Genomic DNA, 16368 nt, shown 5'->3' with positions numbered 1-16368 from the left:
ACTTGAAGGCTTAAAATGTGTCTTTCAAATCAGTTTTTAAGATTTTAAGATTAATTCCAAGCCTCCAGACTTGAAAATTGTCTTCAAGGCCGTCAAAATTGACTTGAAGGCTTTAAATGTGTGTTTCGAGTCAGTTTTTATGATTTTCAGACTAATTTCAAGTCTCCAGACTTGAAAATTGTCTTCAAACCCATGAAAACTGACTTCAAGGCTTAAAATGAGTCTTCAAGTCAGTTTTCATGATTTTCAGACTAATTTCAAGTCTCCAGACTTGAAAATTGTCTTCAAACCCGTGAAAATTGACTTGAAGGCTTAAAATGTGTCTTTCCAATCAGTTTTTAAGATTTTAAGACTAATTCCAAGTCTCCAGACTTGAAAATTGTCTTCAAGCCCGTGAAAATTGACTTGAAGGCTTAAAATGTGTCTTTCGAGTCAGTTTTTATGATTTTCAGACTAATTTCAACTCTCCAAACTTGAAAATTGTCTTCAAACCCATGAAAACTGACTTGAAGGCTTAAAATGTGTCTTCAAGTCAGTTTTGATGATTTTCAGACTAACTTCAAGTCTCCAGAGTTGAAAATTGTCTTCAAGCCCGTGAAAATTGACTTGAAGGCTTAAAATGTGTCTTTCGAGTCAGTTTTTATGATTTTCAGACTAATTTCAACTCTCCAGTCTTGAAGATTGTCTTCAAACCCGTGAAAATTGAGTTGAAGACTTAAAATGTGTCTTTAAAGGCAGTTTTTATGATTTTCAAACTAATTTCAAGTCTCCAGACTTGAAAATTGTCTTCAAACCCGTGAAAATTGACTTGAAGGCTTAAAATGTGTCTTTCAAATCAGTTTTTAAGATTTTAAGATTAATTCCAAGCCTCCAGACTTGAAAATTGTCTTCAAGGCCGTGAAAATTGACTTGAAGGCTTTAAATGTGTCTTTCGAGTCAGTTTTTATGATTTTCAGACTAATTTCAAGTCTCCAGACTTGAAAATTGTCTTCAAACCCATGAAAACTGACTTGAAGGCTTAAAATGAGTCTTCAAGTCAGTTTTCATGATTTTCAGACTAATTTCAAGTCTCCAGACTTGAAAATTGTCTTCAAGCCCGTGAAAATTGACTTGAAGGCTTAAAATGTGTCTTTCGAGTCAGTTTTTATGATTTTCAGACTAATTTCAACTCTCCAAACTTGAAAGTTGTCTTCAAACCCGTGAAAATTGACTTGAAGGCTTAAAATGTGTCTTTCAAGTCAGTTTTTATGATTTTCAGACTAATTTCAACTCTTCAGATTTGAAAATTGTCTTCAAACCCCTGAAAATTGACTTGAAGGCTTAAAATGTGTCTTTCAAGGCAGTTTTTGTGATTTTCAGACTAATTTCAAGTCTCCAGACTAGAAATTGTCTTTAAACCCGTGAAAATTGACTTGAAGGCTTAAAATGTGTCTTTCAAGGCAGTTTTTATGATTTTCAGACTAATTTCAAGTTTCCAGACTAGAAAATTGTCTTGCAACCCGTGGAAAATTGACTTGAAGGCTTAAAATGTGTCTTTCAAGGCAGTTTTTATGATTTTCAGACTAATTTCAACTCTTCAGACTTGAAAATTGTCTTAAAACCCGTTAAAATTGAGTTGAAGGATTAAAATGTGTCTTTCAAGTCAGTTTTTATGATTTTCAGACTAATTTCAAGTCTCCAGACTTGAAAATTGTCTTCAAACCCATGAAAACTGACGTGAAGGCTTAAAATGAGTCTTTCGAGTCAGTTTTTATGATTTTCAGACTAATTTCAAGTCTCCAGACTTGAAAATCGTCTTCAAAGCCGTGAAAATTGAGTTGAAGGCTTAAAATGGTGAAGGATGTAATTATTTATAGTGTCATTTGCTAAACTTTTTCAATCAACATTAAACACTTGTACTGTATTACTTGAATAGATTTAAAAACAATGCCACAAGTAGCAACAATACATCCAAACAATCAATACTCAGCAAAAACTGTTCAATTAACCTATATTGGAATGTTAGTCTTAAAACATATTCGATTATGTCTAGGTCAGTGTGTTAATTGGTGATATTTTGTTTTCATCATTATTTTGTAAGTGAAATAGAAAATTGTAAGTATTACATGCGTTATAAGATGAAATTTGTTTCAGTTTTTATTTTAAGTTTGTTTCTTAAATTATTACTTTTAGACATTAATAATAATAGCTAAATAAAAAGACCTATTTACTACTTTGATTTCGTTTTAAAAGAGTTTTGTTTATATACAGTTATTGTTACTTTACAAAGTCTTGAAATAGTAGAAAAAAAAAAGAAAAAAACAAATAGTAGAATAATTTTACTTTAAGAAAAGTAAGTTCATATATTTTCAACACTCTAAATAAGTTTACTTAAATTTTCAGAGAAAATTATAAAAAAATTTTAAATGCACCTAAATTCTCATTTTCTAAATTATCCCGTATACACCAGTTTAAGAGATATTTTACAAATAACCGAAATACCTTCCCCTACCCCACACTAAACATTTTTATCTTGTTTCGTTTTTAAAATATTTTAATCCATTTTTTTCCGAAAAATTTAATTGTCCAGTTTCTCGTTTCAATTGGCCAGGAGTTTAGTTACATAAACTACTATTCTTTTCAGCAAACCCGTGAAAATTGACTTGAAGGCTTAAAATGTGTCTTTCAAGTCAGTTTTTATGATTTTGAGACTAATTTCATGTCTCCAGACTTGAAAATTGACCCGAAGGAATGAAATTTGCCTTTGAAGTCAGATTTTAAGGTTTACAGGCCAGTTTCAAGTTTCCAGTCTTGAAATTGTCTTCAAACCCGTGAAAATTGACTTGAAGGCTTAAAATGTGTCTTTCAAGGCAGTTTTTATGATTTTCAGACTAATTTCAACTCTTCAGACTTGAAATTGTCTTGAAACCCGTGAAAATTGAGTTGAAGGATTAAAATGTGTCTTTCAAGTCAGTTTTATGATTTTCAGACAAATTCAACTCTTCAGACTTGAAAATTGTCTTTGAAACCCGTGAAAATTGAGTTGAAGGATTAAAATGTGTCTTTCAAGTCAGTTTTTATGATTTTGAGACTAATTTCATGTCTCCAGACTTGAAAATTGACCCGAAGGAATGAAATTTGCCTTTGAAGTCAGATTTTAAGGTTTACAGGCCAGTTTCAAGTTTCCAGTCTTGAAAATTGTCTTCAAACCCGTGAAAATTGACTTGAAGGCTTAAAATGTGTCTTTCAAGGCAGTTTTTATGATTTTCAGACTAATTTCAAGTCTCCAGACTAGAAAATTGTCTTTAAACCCGTGAAAATTGACTTGAAGGCTTAAAATGTGTCTTTCAAGGCAGTTTTTATGATTTTCAGACAAATTCAACTCTTCAGACTTGAAAATTGTCTTGAAACCCGTGAAAATTGAGTTGAAGGATTAAAATGTGTCTTTCAAGTCAGTTTTTATGATTTTCAGACTAATTTCAACTCTTCAGACTTGAAAATTGCCTTCAAACCCGTGAAAATTGACTTGAAGGCTTAAAATGTGTCTTTCAAGGCAGTTTTTATGATTTTCAGACTAATTTCAACTCTTTAGACTTGAAAATTTTCTTGAAACCCGTGAAAATTGAGTTGAAGGATTAAAATGTGTCTTTATAGGCAGTTTTTATGTTTTTCAGACTAATTTCAACTCTTCAGACTTGAAAATTGTCTTCAAACCTGTGAAAATTGACTTGAAGGCTTAAAATGTGTCTTTCAAGGCAGTTTTTATGATTTTCAGACTAATTTCAACTCTTCAGACTTGAAAATTGCCTTCAAACCCGTGAAAATTGACTTAAAGGCTTAAAATGTGTCTTTCAAGGCAGTTTTATGATTTTCAGACTAATTTCAAGTCTCCAGACTAGAAAATTGTCTTTAAACCCGTGAAAATTGACTTAAAGGCTTAAAATGTGTCTTTCAAGGCAGTTTTTATGATTTTCAGACTAATTTCAACTCTTCAGACTTGAAAATTGTCTTGAAACTCGTGAAAATTGAGTTGAAGGATTAAAATGTGTCTTTCAAGGCAGTTTTTATGATTTTCAGACTAATTTCAACTCTTCAGACTTGAAAACTGTCTTGAAACCCGTGAAAATTGAGTTGAAGAATTAAAATGTGTCTTTCAAGTCAGTTTTTATGATTTTCAGACTAATTTCAACTCTTCAGACTTGAAAATTGCCTTCAAACCCGTGAAATTGACTTGAAGGCTTAAAATGTGTCTTTCAAGGCAGTTTTTATGATTTTCAGACTAATTTCAACTCTTCAGACTTGAAAATTGTCTTGAAACCCGTGAAAATTGAGTTGAAGGATTAAAATGTGTCTTTCAAGGCAGTTTTTATGATTTTCAGACTAATTTCAAGTCTCCAGACTAGAAAATTGTCTTTAAACCCGTGAAAATTGAGTTGAAGGATTAAAATGTGTCTTTCAAGGCAGTTTTTATGATTTTCAGACTAATTTCAACTCTTCAGACTTGAAAACTGTCTTGAAACCCGTGAAAATTGAGTTGAAGAATTAAAATGTGTCTTTCAAGTCAGTTTTTATGATTTTCAGACTAATTTCAACTCTTCAGACTTGAAAATTGCCTTCAAACCCGTGAAAATTGACTTGAAGGCTTAAAATGTGTCTTTCAAGGCAGTTTTTATGATTTTCAGACTAATTTCAACTCTTCAGACTTGAAAATTGTCTTGAAACCCGTGAAAATTGAGTTGAAGGATTAAAATGTGTCTTTCAAGGCAGTTTTTATGATTTTCAGACTAATTTCAAGTCTCGAGACTAGAAAATTGTCTTTAAACCCGTGAAAATTGAGTTGAAGGATTAAAATGTGTCTTTCAAGTCAGTTTTTATGATTTTCAAATTCCAGATTTAATTGTCCAGTTTCTCGTTTTAATTGGCCAGGAGTTTAGTTACATAAACAACTATTCTTTTGTCAGGAAAAAGTATGGTTTTCGGTTGAGACACTAGTAACTTATTTAGGGTAAAGGAGGGTAATTGAAAACAATATTAGCTTACTTGTTTACTTATTTTCCAAGTGAAAAATCAATCAAAAAATGCAGTTACTCTGCATAGCACCATGATTTACTGTATTTTGTCTTTTTAACGCTTATTTTAAACAGGAATATAACATCGTTTACATAAAGTGAAAATCATCCATACTTCTATTAATCATCAGAGGACTTAATCATGTCGTCGGCAACCCAGCAAATGAACTTGTACTCCTTGTCAAGAATTGCCCTAACCTTAGGTCCAGGTTTAGGGTTCTTAATGTATCTCCATTCGTCCACCCTAAATGAACGGCCTGACATTTTAGACAGGTAATATAAGCAGCTTTAAATCTTGAAACAGGTAAAGTGAAAACAACAATTATTACGCAGAGAACACCGTCTCAAAGACAAACAATACTCGGACATAAAGGACAACTACGACTTTATTATAGTCGGTGGAGGTAGTGCTGGGACAGTTCTGGCCAACAGACTGTCCGAGAATCCACACTGGGACATACTGTTGATCGAAGCAGGACCGGACGAGATCAGTCTTTCGGATATGCCCATTATGTTTCCTGCTTTGCAGATGACACCTTTTGATTGGCAATATAAGGTATTAGTTCAATTCAGCTTACTTTAGGTTTCAAGTCAAATTGACATTATAGATTGACATCAATATTACAATTTGTTTTTAAATTTCAAAGTGCAATCTTGACAGAAATGTTTAAGTTATCAATGGGCTTAACCTGGATCTGTATTACAAACAACCAGCCTTAAAATGTATGTAAAAGAACTTGTGTAAGATAGCTGCATAACACATCTTTTTCTTCTATTGCCCTATCCGATTATGGACGTTGGCTATCATCATGGCTATGCGGATTTTATTCCACAATTCAGTTGCTCCAAACCATTTTCGCAGGTTAGCCAGCCATGAAGTTCTTCCAGGCCCTCCATCGGCCATCAGCTTTGCCTTGGATTATGTTTTGGAGAATTCTGTATTTGTTATTTCTCATGATATGGCCAAAATACTCTAATTTCACAGTAAGCATGATTTCAGGCTAACATCCCATTCTTCGGAGTACTTCTTCGTTTGTAATTCTTTCTATCCAAGAGATTCTAAGAATTCTTCTGAAAATCCACATTTCAAAAGCTTGCAGCTCTGTTTCCATACCGTCTGACAGCGTCCAAGCCTCCACACCGTACAGAAGAGTGACTATTCTCTTCTTTAGAGCCAGATTCAGATCTCGACCTAACAGGAGCGGTGTCATCTGCATAAACGTACTTCTCGCTATTTCAATTCTATGTTTTTTCTCCTGTGAGTGGTCCCTGTCCTCGTTCAACGTGCAGCCGAGATAAGTGAACTTTGCCTTCCTCTCGCTACCTGGTTGGACTGGATTTTTACTAATCACCATATATTTGGTCTTATTGACATTTAAGTTCAGTCCGTACTCCTCACTAGTTTGGTTGACCCTGTCTAACAACTCTTGTAGCCCCTCTATACTGTTCGATAACAAGACGGTGTCATCAGCATAGCGGATATTATTGATGATTTCACCGTTAACTCTGATGCCTCGATTTGTGTTTTTTAGAGCCTCCTTGAAAACGCTGTCTGACAGCTCTGACAACTCTGAGTGTAGCTTTTTGGTTCCAGTAGAGGTTAGCGATAATTCTGATGTCTTTTCCATCCAGTCCAATATCTGTTAACATCTCTATCATTTTTCCATGCTGGAATCTGTCAAAAGCCTTGGTGTAATCCAAGAAACACATTAAACGTCGCAGTTTACGTCTCTGCATTGCTGAACCAAGACCTGGACTGCAAACAATGAACTCGAATTGGATTTCTCTGTTGTTCTCTTCAAATTTTGAGAAATATTTTGTGTATTTTGGTGCGAAAGTCCTCGCACGATTTTGCATTGGGTTTCTTGGGCAATATAATAAAGGTGGATGCAAGCCATCTTTCTGGGATTGATCCGATATCATAAATTTTGTTAAAACATGCATAGCACATATGTATAGTAAAAGTTATACTGAGATAAATGTCCATTTTCGAAACCAAAACCCAATTTTTAAAAGAGAAAAAAGTGGCATATGGCACAAATCTGGGTAAAATTAGATGTCGTAACAATGTAACGAAGGAAAATGTTTCGAATGTAACAAATAAAGAAGTAAACAACATTGCATTATTAGATCATCCTATTTTACTTAATTTTTTTTTGTGAAATTGATCACCATTTTTACCACATATTCACTATAAAATGTTGATTATTGGTAGACTGAGCCTGGAGAAAAGTATTGTCAGGCTATGGTGGATGGACGATGCAATTGGCCCAGAGGCAAAGTGTTGGGAGGTTGTTCTGTGCTGAATGCCATGTTGTATGTCAGAGGGAATCGAAGAGATTATGATAGGTTAGTATTCAAATTATTATGAATTTCATTAAAATAACTATAAAGAGTAGTTACAAGTTTCAAATTTTACTAAGATAAGTGTAGTATTAGCAGCAGACTGGGTCAACCTCAGCTAGGATACAGGTGAGGTAATAAAAACGCAATTTTCTTTAAAATTTTGTTGGAAGTGGATCCATATCAAAATTTCGTAGGGTAATATTACAATTTAGCCTAAAAGCTACTGTGCCCTAGTAGTATAGCAAAGCCGTTTCTGCCTCATTTTGATGAACTGGTGAAGTCACCTCTCGTGCTTGGACTTGTGAAGATAACAGATTTGGTTATGGGTTTGTGGTTAGACTTAATACAGATAGGATTTTCGAGATGGTTATACTGATAGGACATATTTACCAAAAGTATAGTCAGCTGGAGTTGTGTGTCAATTAATGTGCCAATGTCAAGTCAATCCTGTTTACATCGGACATCCATGGCATGGACGTCACCGTTTCAATCCTGTTATTTTTTAGGATTGACTTTATGACGGTCTACATGATTGGATTGAATAACCGGATTCAATTTTCTCGATATAAACGTAGACAATGAGGCAAAACCGATTTTGCTGTACTACTTGCCTTTTAGCTCAGAAACACTCGGAAAGTAAAGGAAGACGGCTCAAACCAGAAAGTCCCAAGATAGATTCTGGATTCAGCCTACTTTCTACTTTTTTAAAATGATATAAATATTGTCAATATTTTGCAACTAAGCGGAATGTCAAAATCGACAATGTAAAGTTTAAAACGCTAATTCAAATATTGACTAACGAACAATGAGCTTTTGATCAAGGTAAAACAAGGCGATTAACAAGGCTGTTCCTGTGATATAAAAAAAAAAATTGAAATCCATGAAAATTGACTTGAAAGCTTGAAATTTGTCTTTGCAGTCAGTTTTCAAGGTATACAGGCCAGTTTCAAGTTTTCAGTCTTGAAAATTCTCTTCCAACCCTTGAAAATTGAGTTGAAGGCTTAAAATGGTCTTTCAAGTCGGTTTTTATAATTTTCAGACTAATTTCAAATCTCCAGACTTGAAAATTGTCTTCAAGCCCGTGAAAATTGACTTGAAGGCTTAAAATGTGTCTTTCGAGTCAGTTTTTATGATTTTCAGACTAATTTCAAGTCTCCAGACTTGAAAATTGTCTTCAAACCCGTGAAAATTGACTTGAAGGCTTAAAATGTGTCTTTCAAGTCAGTCTCTATGATTTTCAGACTAATTTCAACTCTCCAGTCTTGAAGATTGTCTTCAAACCCGTGAAAATTGAGTTAAAGACTTAAAATCAGCCATTGAAGTTTGTTTTCAAGGTTTACCGGCCAGTTTAAAGTTTCCAGACTTGAAAATTGTCTTCAAACCCGTGAAAATTGACTTGAAGGCTTAAAATGTGTCTTTCAAGTCAGTTTTTATGATTTTCAGTCTAATTTCAAGTGTCCAGACTTGAAAATTGTCTTCAAACCCGTGAAAATTGACTTGAAGGCTTAAAATGTGTCTTTCAAGTCAGTTTTTATGATTTTCAGACTAATTTCAAGTCTCCAGACTTGAAAATTGTCTTCAAACCCGTGAAAATTGACTTGAAGGCTTAAAATGTGTCTTTCAAGTCAGTCTCTATGATTTTCAGACTAATTTCAACTCTCGAGTCTTGAAGATTGTCTTCAAACCCGTGAAAATTGAGTTAAAGACTTAAAATCAGCCATTGAAGTCTGTTTTCAAGGTTTACCGGCCAGTTTAAAGTTTCCAGACTAGAAAATTGTCTTCAAACCCGGGAAAATTGACTTGAAGGCTTAAAATGTGTCTTTCAAGTCAGTTTTTATGATTTTCAGACTAATTTCAAGTCTCCAGTCTTGAAGATTGTCTTCAAACCCGTGAAAATTGAGTTAAAGACTTAAAATCAGCCATTGAAGTTTGTTTTCAAGGTTTACCGGCCAGTTTAAAGTTTCCAGACTAGAAAATTGTCTTCAAACCCGGGAAAATTGACTTGAAGGCTTAAAATGTGTCTTTCAAGTCAGTCTCTATGATTTTCAGACTAATTTCAACTCTCGAGTCTTGAAGATTGTCTTCAAACCCGTGAAAATTGAGTTAAAGACTTAAAATCAGCCATTGAAGTTTGTTTTCAAGGTTTACCGGCCAGTTTAAAGTTTCCAGACTTGAAAATTGTCTTCAAACCCGTGAAAATTGACTTGAAGGCTTAAAATGTGTCTTTCAAGTCAGTTTTTATGATTTTCAGTCTAATTTCAAGTGTCCAGACTTGAAAATTGTCTTCAAACCCGTGAAAATTGACTTGAAGGCTTAAAATGTGTCTTTCAAGTCAGTTTTTATGATTTTCAGACTAATTTCAAGTCTCCAGACTTGAAAATTGTCTTCAAACCCGTGAAAATTGACTTGAAGGCTTAAAATGTGTCTTTCAAGTCAGTCTCTATGATTTTCAGACTAATTTCAACTCTCGAGTCTTGAAGATTGTCTTCAAACCCGTGAAAATTGAGTTAAAGACTTAAAATCAGCCATTGAAGTCTGTTTTCAAGGTTTACCGGCCAGTTTAAAGTTTCCAGACTAGAAAATTGTCTTCAAACCCGGGAAAATTGACTTGAAGGCTTAAAATGTGTCTTTCAAGTCAGTTTTTATGATTTTCAGACTAATTTCAAGTCTCCAGACTTGAAAATTGTCTTCAAACCCGTGAAACTTGACTTGAAGGCTTAAAATGTGTCTTTCAAGTCAGTCTCTATGATTTTCAGACTAATTTCAAGTCTCCAGACTTGAAAATTGTCTTCAAACCCGTGAAAATTGACTTGAAGGCTTAAAATGTGTCTTTCAAGTCAGTCTCTATGATTTTCAGACTAATTTCAACTCTCCAGTCTTGAAGATTGTCTTCAAACCCGTGAAAATTGAGTTAAAGACTTAAAATCAGCCATTGAAGTTTGTTTTCAAGGTTTACCGGCCAGTTTAAAGTTTCCAGACTTGAAAATTGTCTTCAAACCCGTGAAAATTGACTTGAAGGCTTAAAATGTGTCTTTCAAGTCAGTTTTTATGATTTTCAGTCTAATTTCAAGTGTCCAGACTTGAAAATTGTCTTCAAACCCGTGAAAATTGACTTGAAGGCTTAAAATGTGTCTTTCAAGTCAGTTTTTATGATTTTCAGACTAATTTCAAGTCTCCAGACTTGAAAATTGTCTTCAAACCCGTGAAAATTGACTTGAAGGCTTAAAATGTGTCTTTCAAGTCAGTTTTTATGATTTTCAGACTAATTTCAAGTCTCCAGACTTGAAAATTGTCTTCAAACCCGTGAAAATTGACTTGAAGGCTTAAAATGTGTCTTTCAAGTCAGTCTCTATGATTTTCAGACTAATTTCAACTCTCCAGTCTTGAAGATTGTCTTCAAACCCGTGAAAATTGAGTTAAAGACTTAAAATCAGCCATTGAAGTTTGTTTTCAAGGTTTACCGGCCAGTTTAAAGTTTCCAGACTTGAAAATTGTCTTCAAACCCGTGAAAATTGACTTGAAGGCTTAAAATGTGTCTTTCAAGTCAGTTTTTATGATTTTCAGTCTAATTTCAAGTGTCCAGACTTGAAAATTGTCTTCAAACCCGTGAAAATTGACTTGAAGGCTTAAAATGTGTCTTTCAAGTCAGTTTTTATGATTTTCAGACTAATTTCAAGTCTCCAGACTTGAAAATTGTCTTCAAACCCGTGAAAATTGACTTGAAGGCTTAAAATGTGTCTTTCAAGTCAGTCTCTATGATTTTCAGACTAATTTCAACTCTCCAGTCTTGAAGATTGTCTTCAAACCCGTGAAAATTGAGTTAAAGACTTAAAATCAGCCATTGAAGTCTGTTTTCAAGGTTTACCGGCCAGTTTAAAGTTTCCAGACTAGAAAATTGTCTTCAAACCCGTGAAAATTGACTTGAAGGCTTAAAATGTGTCTTTCAAGTCAGTTTTTATGATTTTCAGACTAATTTCAAGTCTCCAGACTTGAAAATTGTCTTCAAACCCGTGAAAATTGACTTGAAGGCTTAAAATGTGTCTTTCAAGTCAGTCTCTATGATTTTCAGACTAATTTCAACTCTCCAGTCTTGAAGATTGTCTTCAAACCCGTGAAAATTGAGTTAAAGACTTAAAATCAGCCATTGAAGTCGGTTTTCAAGGTTTACCGGCCAGTTTAAAGTTTCCAGACTAGAAAATTGTCTTCAAACCCGTGAAAATTGACTTGAAGGCTTAAAATGTGTCTTTCAAGTCAGTTTTTATGATTTTCAGTCTAATTTCAAGTGTCCAGACTTAAAAATTGTCTTCAAACCCGTGAAAATTGACTTAAAGACTTAAAATGTGTCTTTCAAATCAGTTTTACGATTTTCAGACTAATTTCAAGACCGTGTTTTCTTAATTTTCTAAGGTCAAATTAGCCGTAACCAGTCGAAAAGTGTTTCTGGGACACCCTGTCTGTGAACCGTAAATAACACGCGTATTTATAACACTTTGTGTATACTTTTATATGTCGATGGACAGCCAATGAAATGAGCTTTATATTGACGTAAAAAAGTCGGTTGGTCAGTGGTACCGTTTAGCCACTAGAGGGCGTCAACTTTGACTTTTTCCTTTTGTTTAATATTCAAAAACCCGCTTAATTGCACTATTTTTGCTAGAGTTTTATACGTCAATGGATAGCCAATAGAATGAGCTTTTCAAAAATTTCCCAACATGGGTTGATAGGTTTGGCCGCTAGAGAGCGTCAAAGTTGATTATTTTTTATGACTTTTTTCGTGCATCTGTTCAATCTTCAATAACTCGTTTATTTGCACCATTTTTAGTAGTGTTTTATACCTCAATGGATAGCCAGTGAAATGAGCTTTCTAACAGTCTCCAAATTTGAATGGATAGGTTAGACGGTTTGGCCGCTAGAGGGTGTCAAAATTGACTCATTTTTTCGTGACTTTTTTGGTGTATTCTTTCGTTGAATCGTAAATAACTAGCTTATTTGTTACTTTTTGTATAAACTTTATATGTCAATGGATAGCTAATGAAATAAGCTTCCTATTGACGTATAAAAGTTGATTGGCTCTGTTATATTTCGATATTTCTTCACTAAACATAAAAATCTCTTTCTGTGTACTAACTCAATTTTCTCAAATCAAACAATTTTTTGTTTAGATGGGCTGATGTAGGTAATCCAGGCTGGAGCTATGAAGAAGTACTGCCGTACTTTAGAAAGTCAGAAGATATGCGAATTGAGCGGTACCGCGACGATCCTTATCATGGTACTGATGGCTATTTGAGCGTTGAATACTTTAGGTAAGCATGTTTATAGTCTATCCGGCAAACCTACGGAGTAATAAAAGCGAAAATTAGGAGGGGTCGACCCGTACGTTTTACAATATAATATCTTCTTCTCTCTCTAATATAAGGACTTCTCGGGTCTCATGTCTCGATTCACTTTTACGTACCTGTTTTACAGTGTAATGCGGACCGACCAAAGTTGCCGCCCAATTTTATTACTCCGTAGGTTCGCCGGATAGACTATAGTTCCGATTTTACAGCAAATATCATTAAAACAACTTACATCGGCTAAGAATGTTTGAAACAAAAAAAAAAGCAAAAAAGAGGCCAAAGTCACTCCCACGTTAGAAATCATGATTGTACGGTCCGGTCTCACTTTGCAGTGCTTAACCGCAGGAGCATCGGACCTCCGCTTAAGTCATGTAATTAACCACTATTTGTACTTAACTTTTGATGTCGAGTGACGGTACGATATAGTCGAGATGATCCCCTGATTATTCCATAGGTTAGAAAGAGATAGAAACAAGTTTAAAGCTACTAGTACCACCTTTTAGTCAGCCAGTGCAAATGCTGTGCTATGAGCTTTGAAATTATCCCAGTTAACTTTTATACGTACATTCGATGCAAGATTGAAGAGTTTAGAGTGTAGATGGCGCCAGGTAAAATTACGAAACTAATTTTGCTTTTATACAAAAATTTCTTAGGTATTTTATAAATTATGCCTGACCAGGTAATAGATTATCTAATCAGCAATGTGTACTGAAAATTTCAAATTAATTTACAAAAAAATTTTAAATTAATATCTCGCCGTCAAGGCAACACGTAAAGTTGGTACTTATACGAGTAGCTGCTAACATTACTTTGGATTGGTCGAAGTCTTCTGAAGGTAAGCCTTTCCCAAAGGGTTTGCCTTGGGGTGCCTTTGGCCTTTCCTTTTTTTTGAATGAAAAATATCCTAGAGAAGAATCTCCAAAACCATAGGAGGTATAAGATATGAATAGTAAGCCATATACAGGGCGTTTTTAAAAATTAAGACTCTCTTTGAATTTTTGGGATATATTAAGTAGAGTTGTGAGAGATGTGAAAATGTGGCAACGTCTCAAACTTTTTAAAAATCTAGCTCCAGTTTCCAGTTGGAAAGAGTATAATTAGTATAATTATTTGTATAAAAATTGCTTTTTTGACACTAGAACCAGCAAAAATCATATTGTACTAGTAAATTGTGTAATTTACTATCTAGTACAATATGTACAGGGTAATTGTTTAAATTTTACTCGATAGTTGTAGTTTGAGTTAGCAAAGTTACACTATTTTTCTTGAATCGCTTCAACATTTAGAGCTATCATCATCATTATCATCATCATTATCAGTCTGTATTAGTCCACTCCTGGACATAGGCCTCAGCGTTGCCAGTGTGTAACATAATTATCGAATTGTACGATAATTTTTGTTAAAAGATTGTTAAATCCGCATTACCTACCATAATCGTTAATTGTAACATAATATTGAAATCTTGTATAAAAGGTATAAATAGTTTTGAGGGAATTTCTCCTTTAAATCACTTTTTAGAACAAAAGTGCCCTAATGCAGTCTTGTAGAGAATATAATTCCCTACAACTCTTCCTTATTACACTTTTTTGAAATTTTATCAAATAACCGAGTTATGGCTTGCTTCATTTTTTAAAACAGTTTTTGGGGAATTTTTCTCTTAAAGTACCTTTTAGGACAAAAGTGCCCGAATGCAGTCTTGTAGAGAATATAATTCCCTACAACTCTTTCTTATTACACTTTTTTGAAATTTTATCAAATAACCGAGTTATGACTTGCTTCATTTTTTAAAACAGTTTTTGGGGAATTTCTCTCTTAAAGTACCTTTTAGGACAAAAGTCCCTAAAGCAGTCTTGTAGGGAATTATATTCCCTACAATTCTTCCTTATTACACTTTTTTGAAATTTTTTCAAATAACCGAGTTATGGACTTGTTTAATTTTTTAAAACAGTTTTGGGGAAATTTCTCCCTTAAATCACTTTGTAGGGCAAAAGTGCCCTAAAGCAGTCTTGTAGGAAATATAATTCTCTACAACTCTTTATTGTTACCCTATTTTCATATTTTTTCAAATAACCGAGTTATGGACTCGTTCCATTTTTTAAAACAGTTTTTGGGGAATTTATCCCTTAAAGTACCTTTTAGGACAAAAGTACCCTAATACAGTCTTCTAGAGAATATAATTCCCTACAACTCTTCTTTATTACCCTTTTCTCATATTTTTTCAAATAACAGAGTTATGGCTTGTTTCATTTTTTAAAACAGTTTTCGGGGAATTTCTTTCTTAAATTACCCTTTAGGACAAAAGTGCCTTAATGCAGTCTTGTATATAATTCCCTACAACTCTTTATTATTACCCTATTTTCATATTTTTTCAAATAACCGAGTTATGGACTCGTTCCATTTTTTAAAACAGTTTTTGGGGAATTTCTCCCTTAAAGTACCTTTTAGGACAAAAGTACCCTAATACAGTCTTCTAGAGAATATAATTCCCTACAACTCTTCCTTATTACCCTTTTCTCATATTTTTTCAAATAACAGAGTTATGGCTTGTTTCATCTTTTAAAACAGTTTTCGGGGATATTCTCTCTTAAATTAACCCTTTAGGACAAAAGTACCCTAATGTAATCTTCTAGAGAATATAATTCTCTACCACTCTTCCTTATTACACTTTTTCATATTTTTTCAAATAAACGAGTTATGGAGGCATTTCATTTTTTAAAACAGTTTTGGGAAATTTTTTTCCCTTAAATCACTTTTTAGGGCAAAATTGCCCTTATTTTTAAGTTTAAATTAATAATAACCGTCTAAATTACCTGAAAAATTTATTAGCATAAACAGCTTTTAGTTAAAAAAAATGAAAAAATTATTTTCAGATAAAATGCTTTTCAACTTATTTAGAAGCTCTCAAAAGAATTCAAAACAGTCTAAAAACTTCCGTATGCTTCTAGAGCAGTTTAACAGCTTCCAAAAGTTTCTAGAACCGTCTACAAGGTTTCAAATGCCTTAAATTCAGTTCAGTATCTTCCTAAAGTAGTGTAAAAAGCTTTTAGAACAGTGTAGAAGCTCTCAAAACATTTCAAAACAGTCTAAATGTTTCCGTATGCTTTTGAAGTAGTTTAAAAGCTTCCAAATGTTCTCTAGAACCATCTACAAGGTTTCAAATGTCTTAAAAGCAGTCCAGAACCTTCAATCCTCCTCCTAAAGTAGTCTAAAAAGATTTCAAAACACTACAGAAACTCCAAAATGCTTCTGAAGCAATGGAAAGCCTTTTAAAATAATATAGAAGCTTCCAAAAGCTTTTAGAACAGTTTAAAAGATTCCAAATGCTCTTCAACTAGTCTAGAAGCTTCTAAGAATTTCCAAATGCCTCTAAAGCATTCCAAAACCTTCAATATGCTCTTTAAACTGTCCAAAAACCTTCCAAATACTCCTCAACTAGTTTAAAAAGGTTTCAAAGCACTACGAAAACTCCAAAATGCTTCCCAAGCATTCGAAAGCCTTTCAAAACGGTCTAAAAGGTTCCAAATGCTCTTCAACTAGTCTAGAAGCTTCTAAGAATTTCCAAATGCCTCTAAAGCATTCCAAAACCCTCAATATGCTCTTTAAACTGTTCAAAAACCGTCTAAATACTCCTCAAC

At 33.7% G+C, this 16368-nt stretch overlaps 2 protein-coding genes across 4 annotated transcripts in view; one reads left to right on the top strand and one right to left on the bottom strand.

Moving 5' to 3' along the window:
* Positions 1-16368, bottom strand: part of Flo2 (flotillin-2) — a 262398-nt gene that overhangs the window by 55908 nt on the left and 190122 nt on the right.
* LOC145726705 (glucose dehydrogenase [FAD, quinone]-like) overlaps positions 1858-16368 on the top strand; it is a 26709-nt gene continuing 12198 nt past the window's right edge. Inside the window, exons 1-5 of one of the 3 annotated variants that reach the window (XM_081975931.1) lie at positions 1858-2094; positions 5180-5321; positions 5382-5604; positions 7264-7397; positions 12557-12697. In XM_081975931.1, the coding sequence (XP_081832057.1) occupies positions 5191-5321; positions 5382-5604; positions 7264-7397; positions 12557-12697 (629 nt within the window). In that variant the 5' untranslated portion in view covers positions 1858-2094; positions 5180-5190. Of the gene's footprint in view, positions 2095-5123; positions 5322-5381; positions 5605-5645; positions 5772-7263; positions 7398-12556; positions 12698-16368 lie in introns of those variants that run through there. The other 2 variants (XM_081975930.1, XM_081975932.1) reach the window with 2 other exon arrangements.

This window comes from Ips typographus, linkage group LG3 (assembly GCF_016097725.1).
Source record: "Ips typographus isolate SLU linkage group LG3, UJ_Ityp_2.0, whole genome shotgun sequence".
Taxonomy (NCBI): Eukaryota; Metazoa; Arthropoda; class Insecta; order Coleoptera; family Curculionidae; genus Ips; species Ips typographus.
The sequence above is the reverse complement of the archived record's forward strand: the minus strand, read 5'-3'. Positions and strand labels throughout refer to the sequence as shown.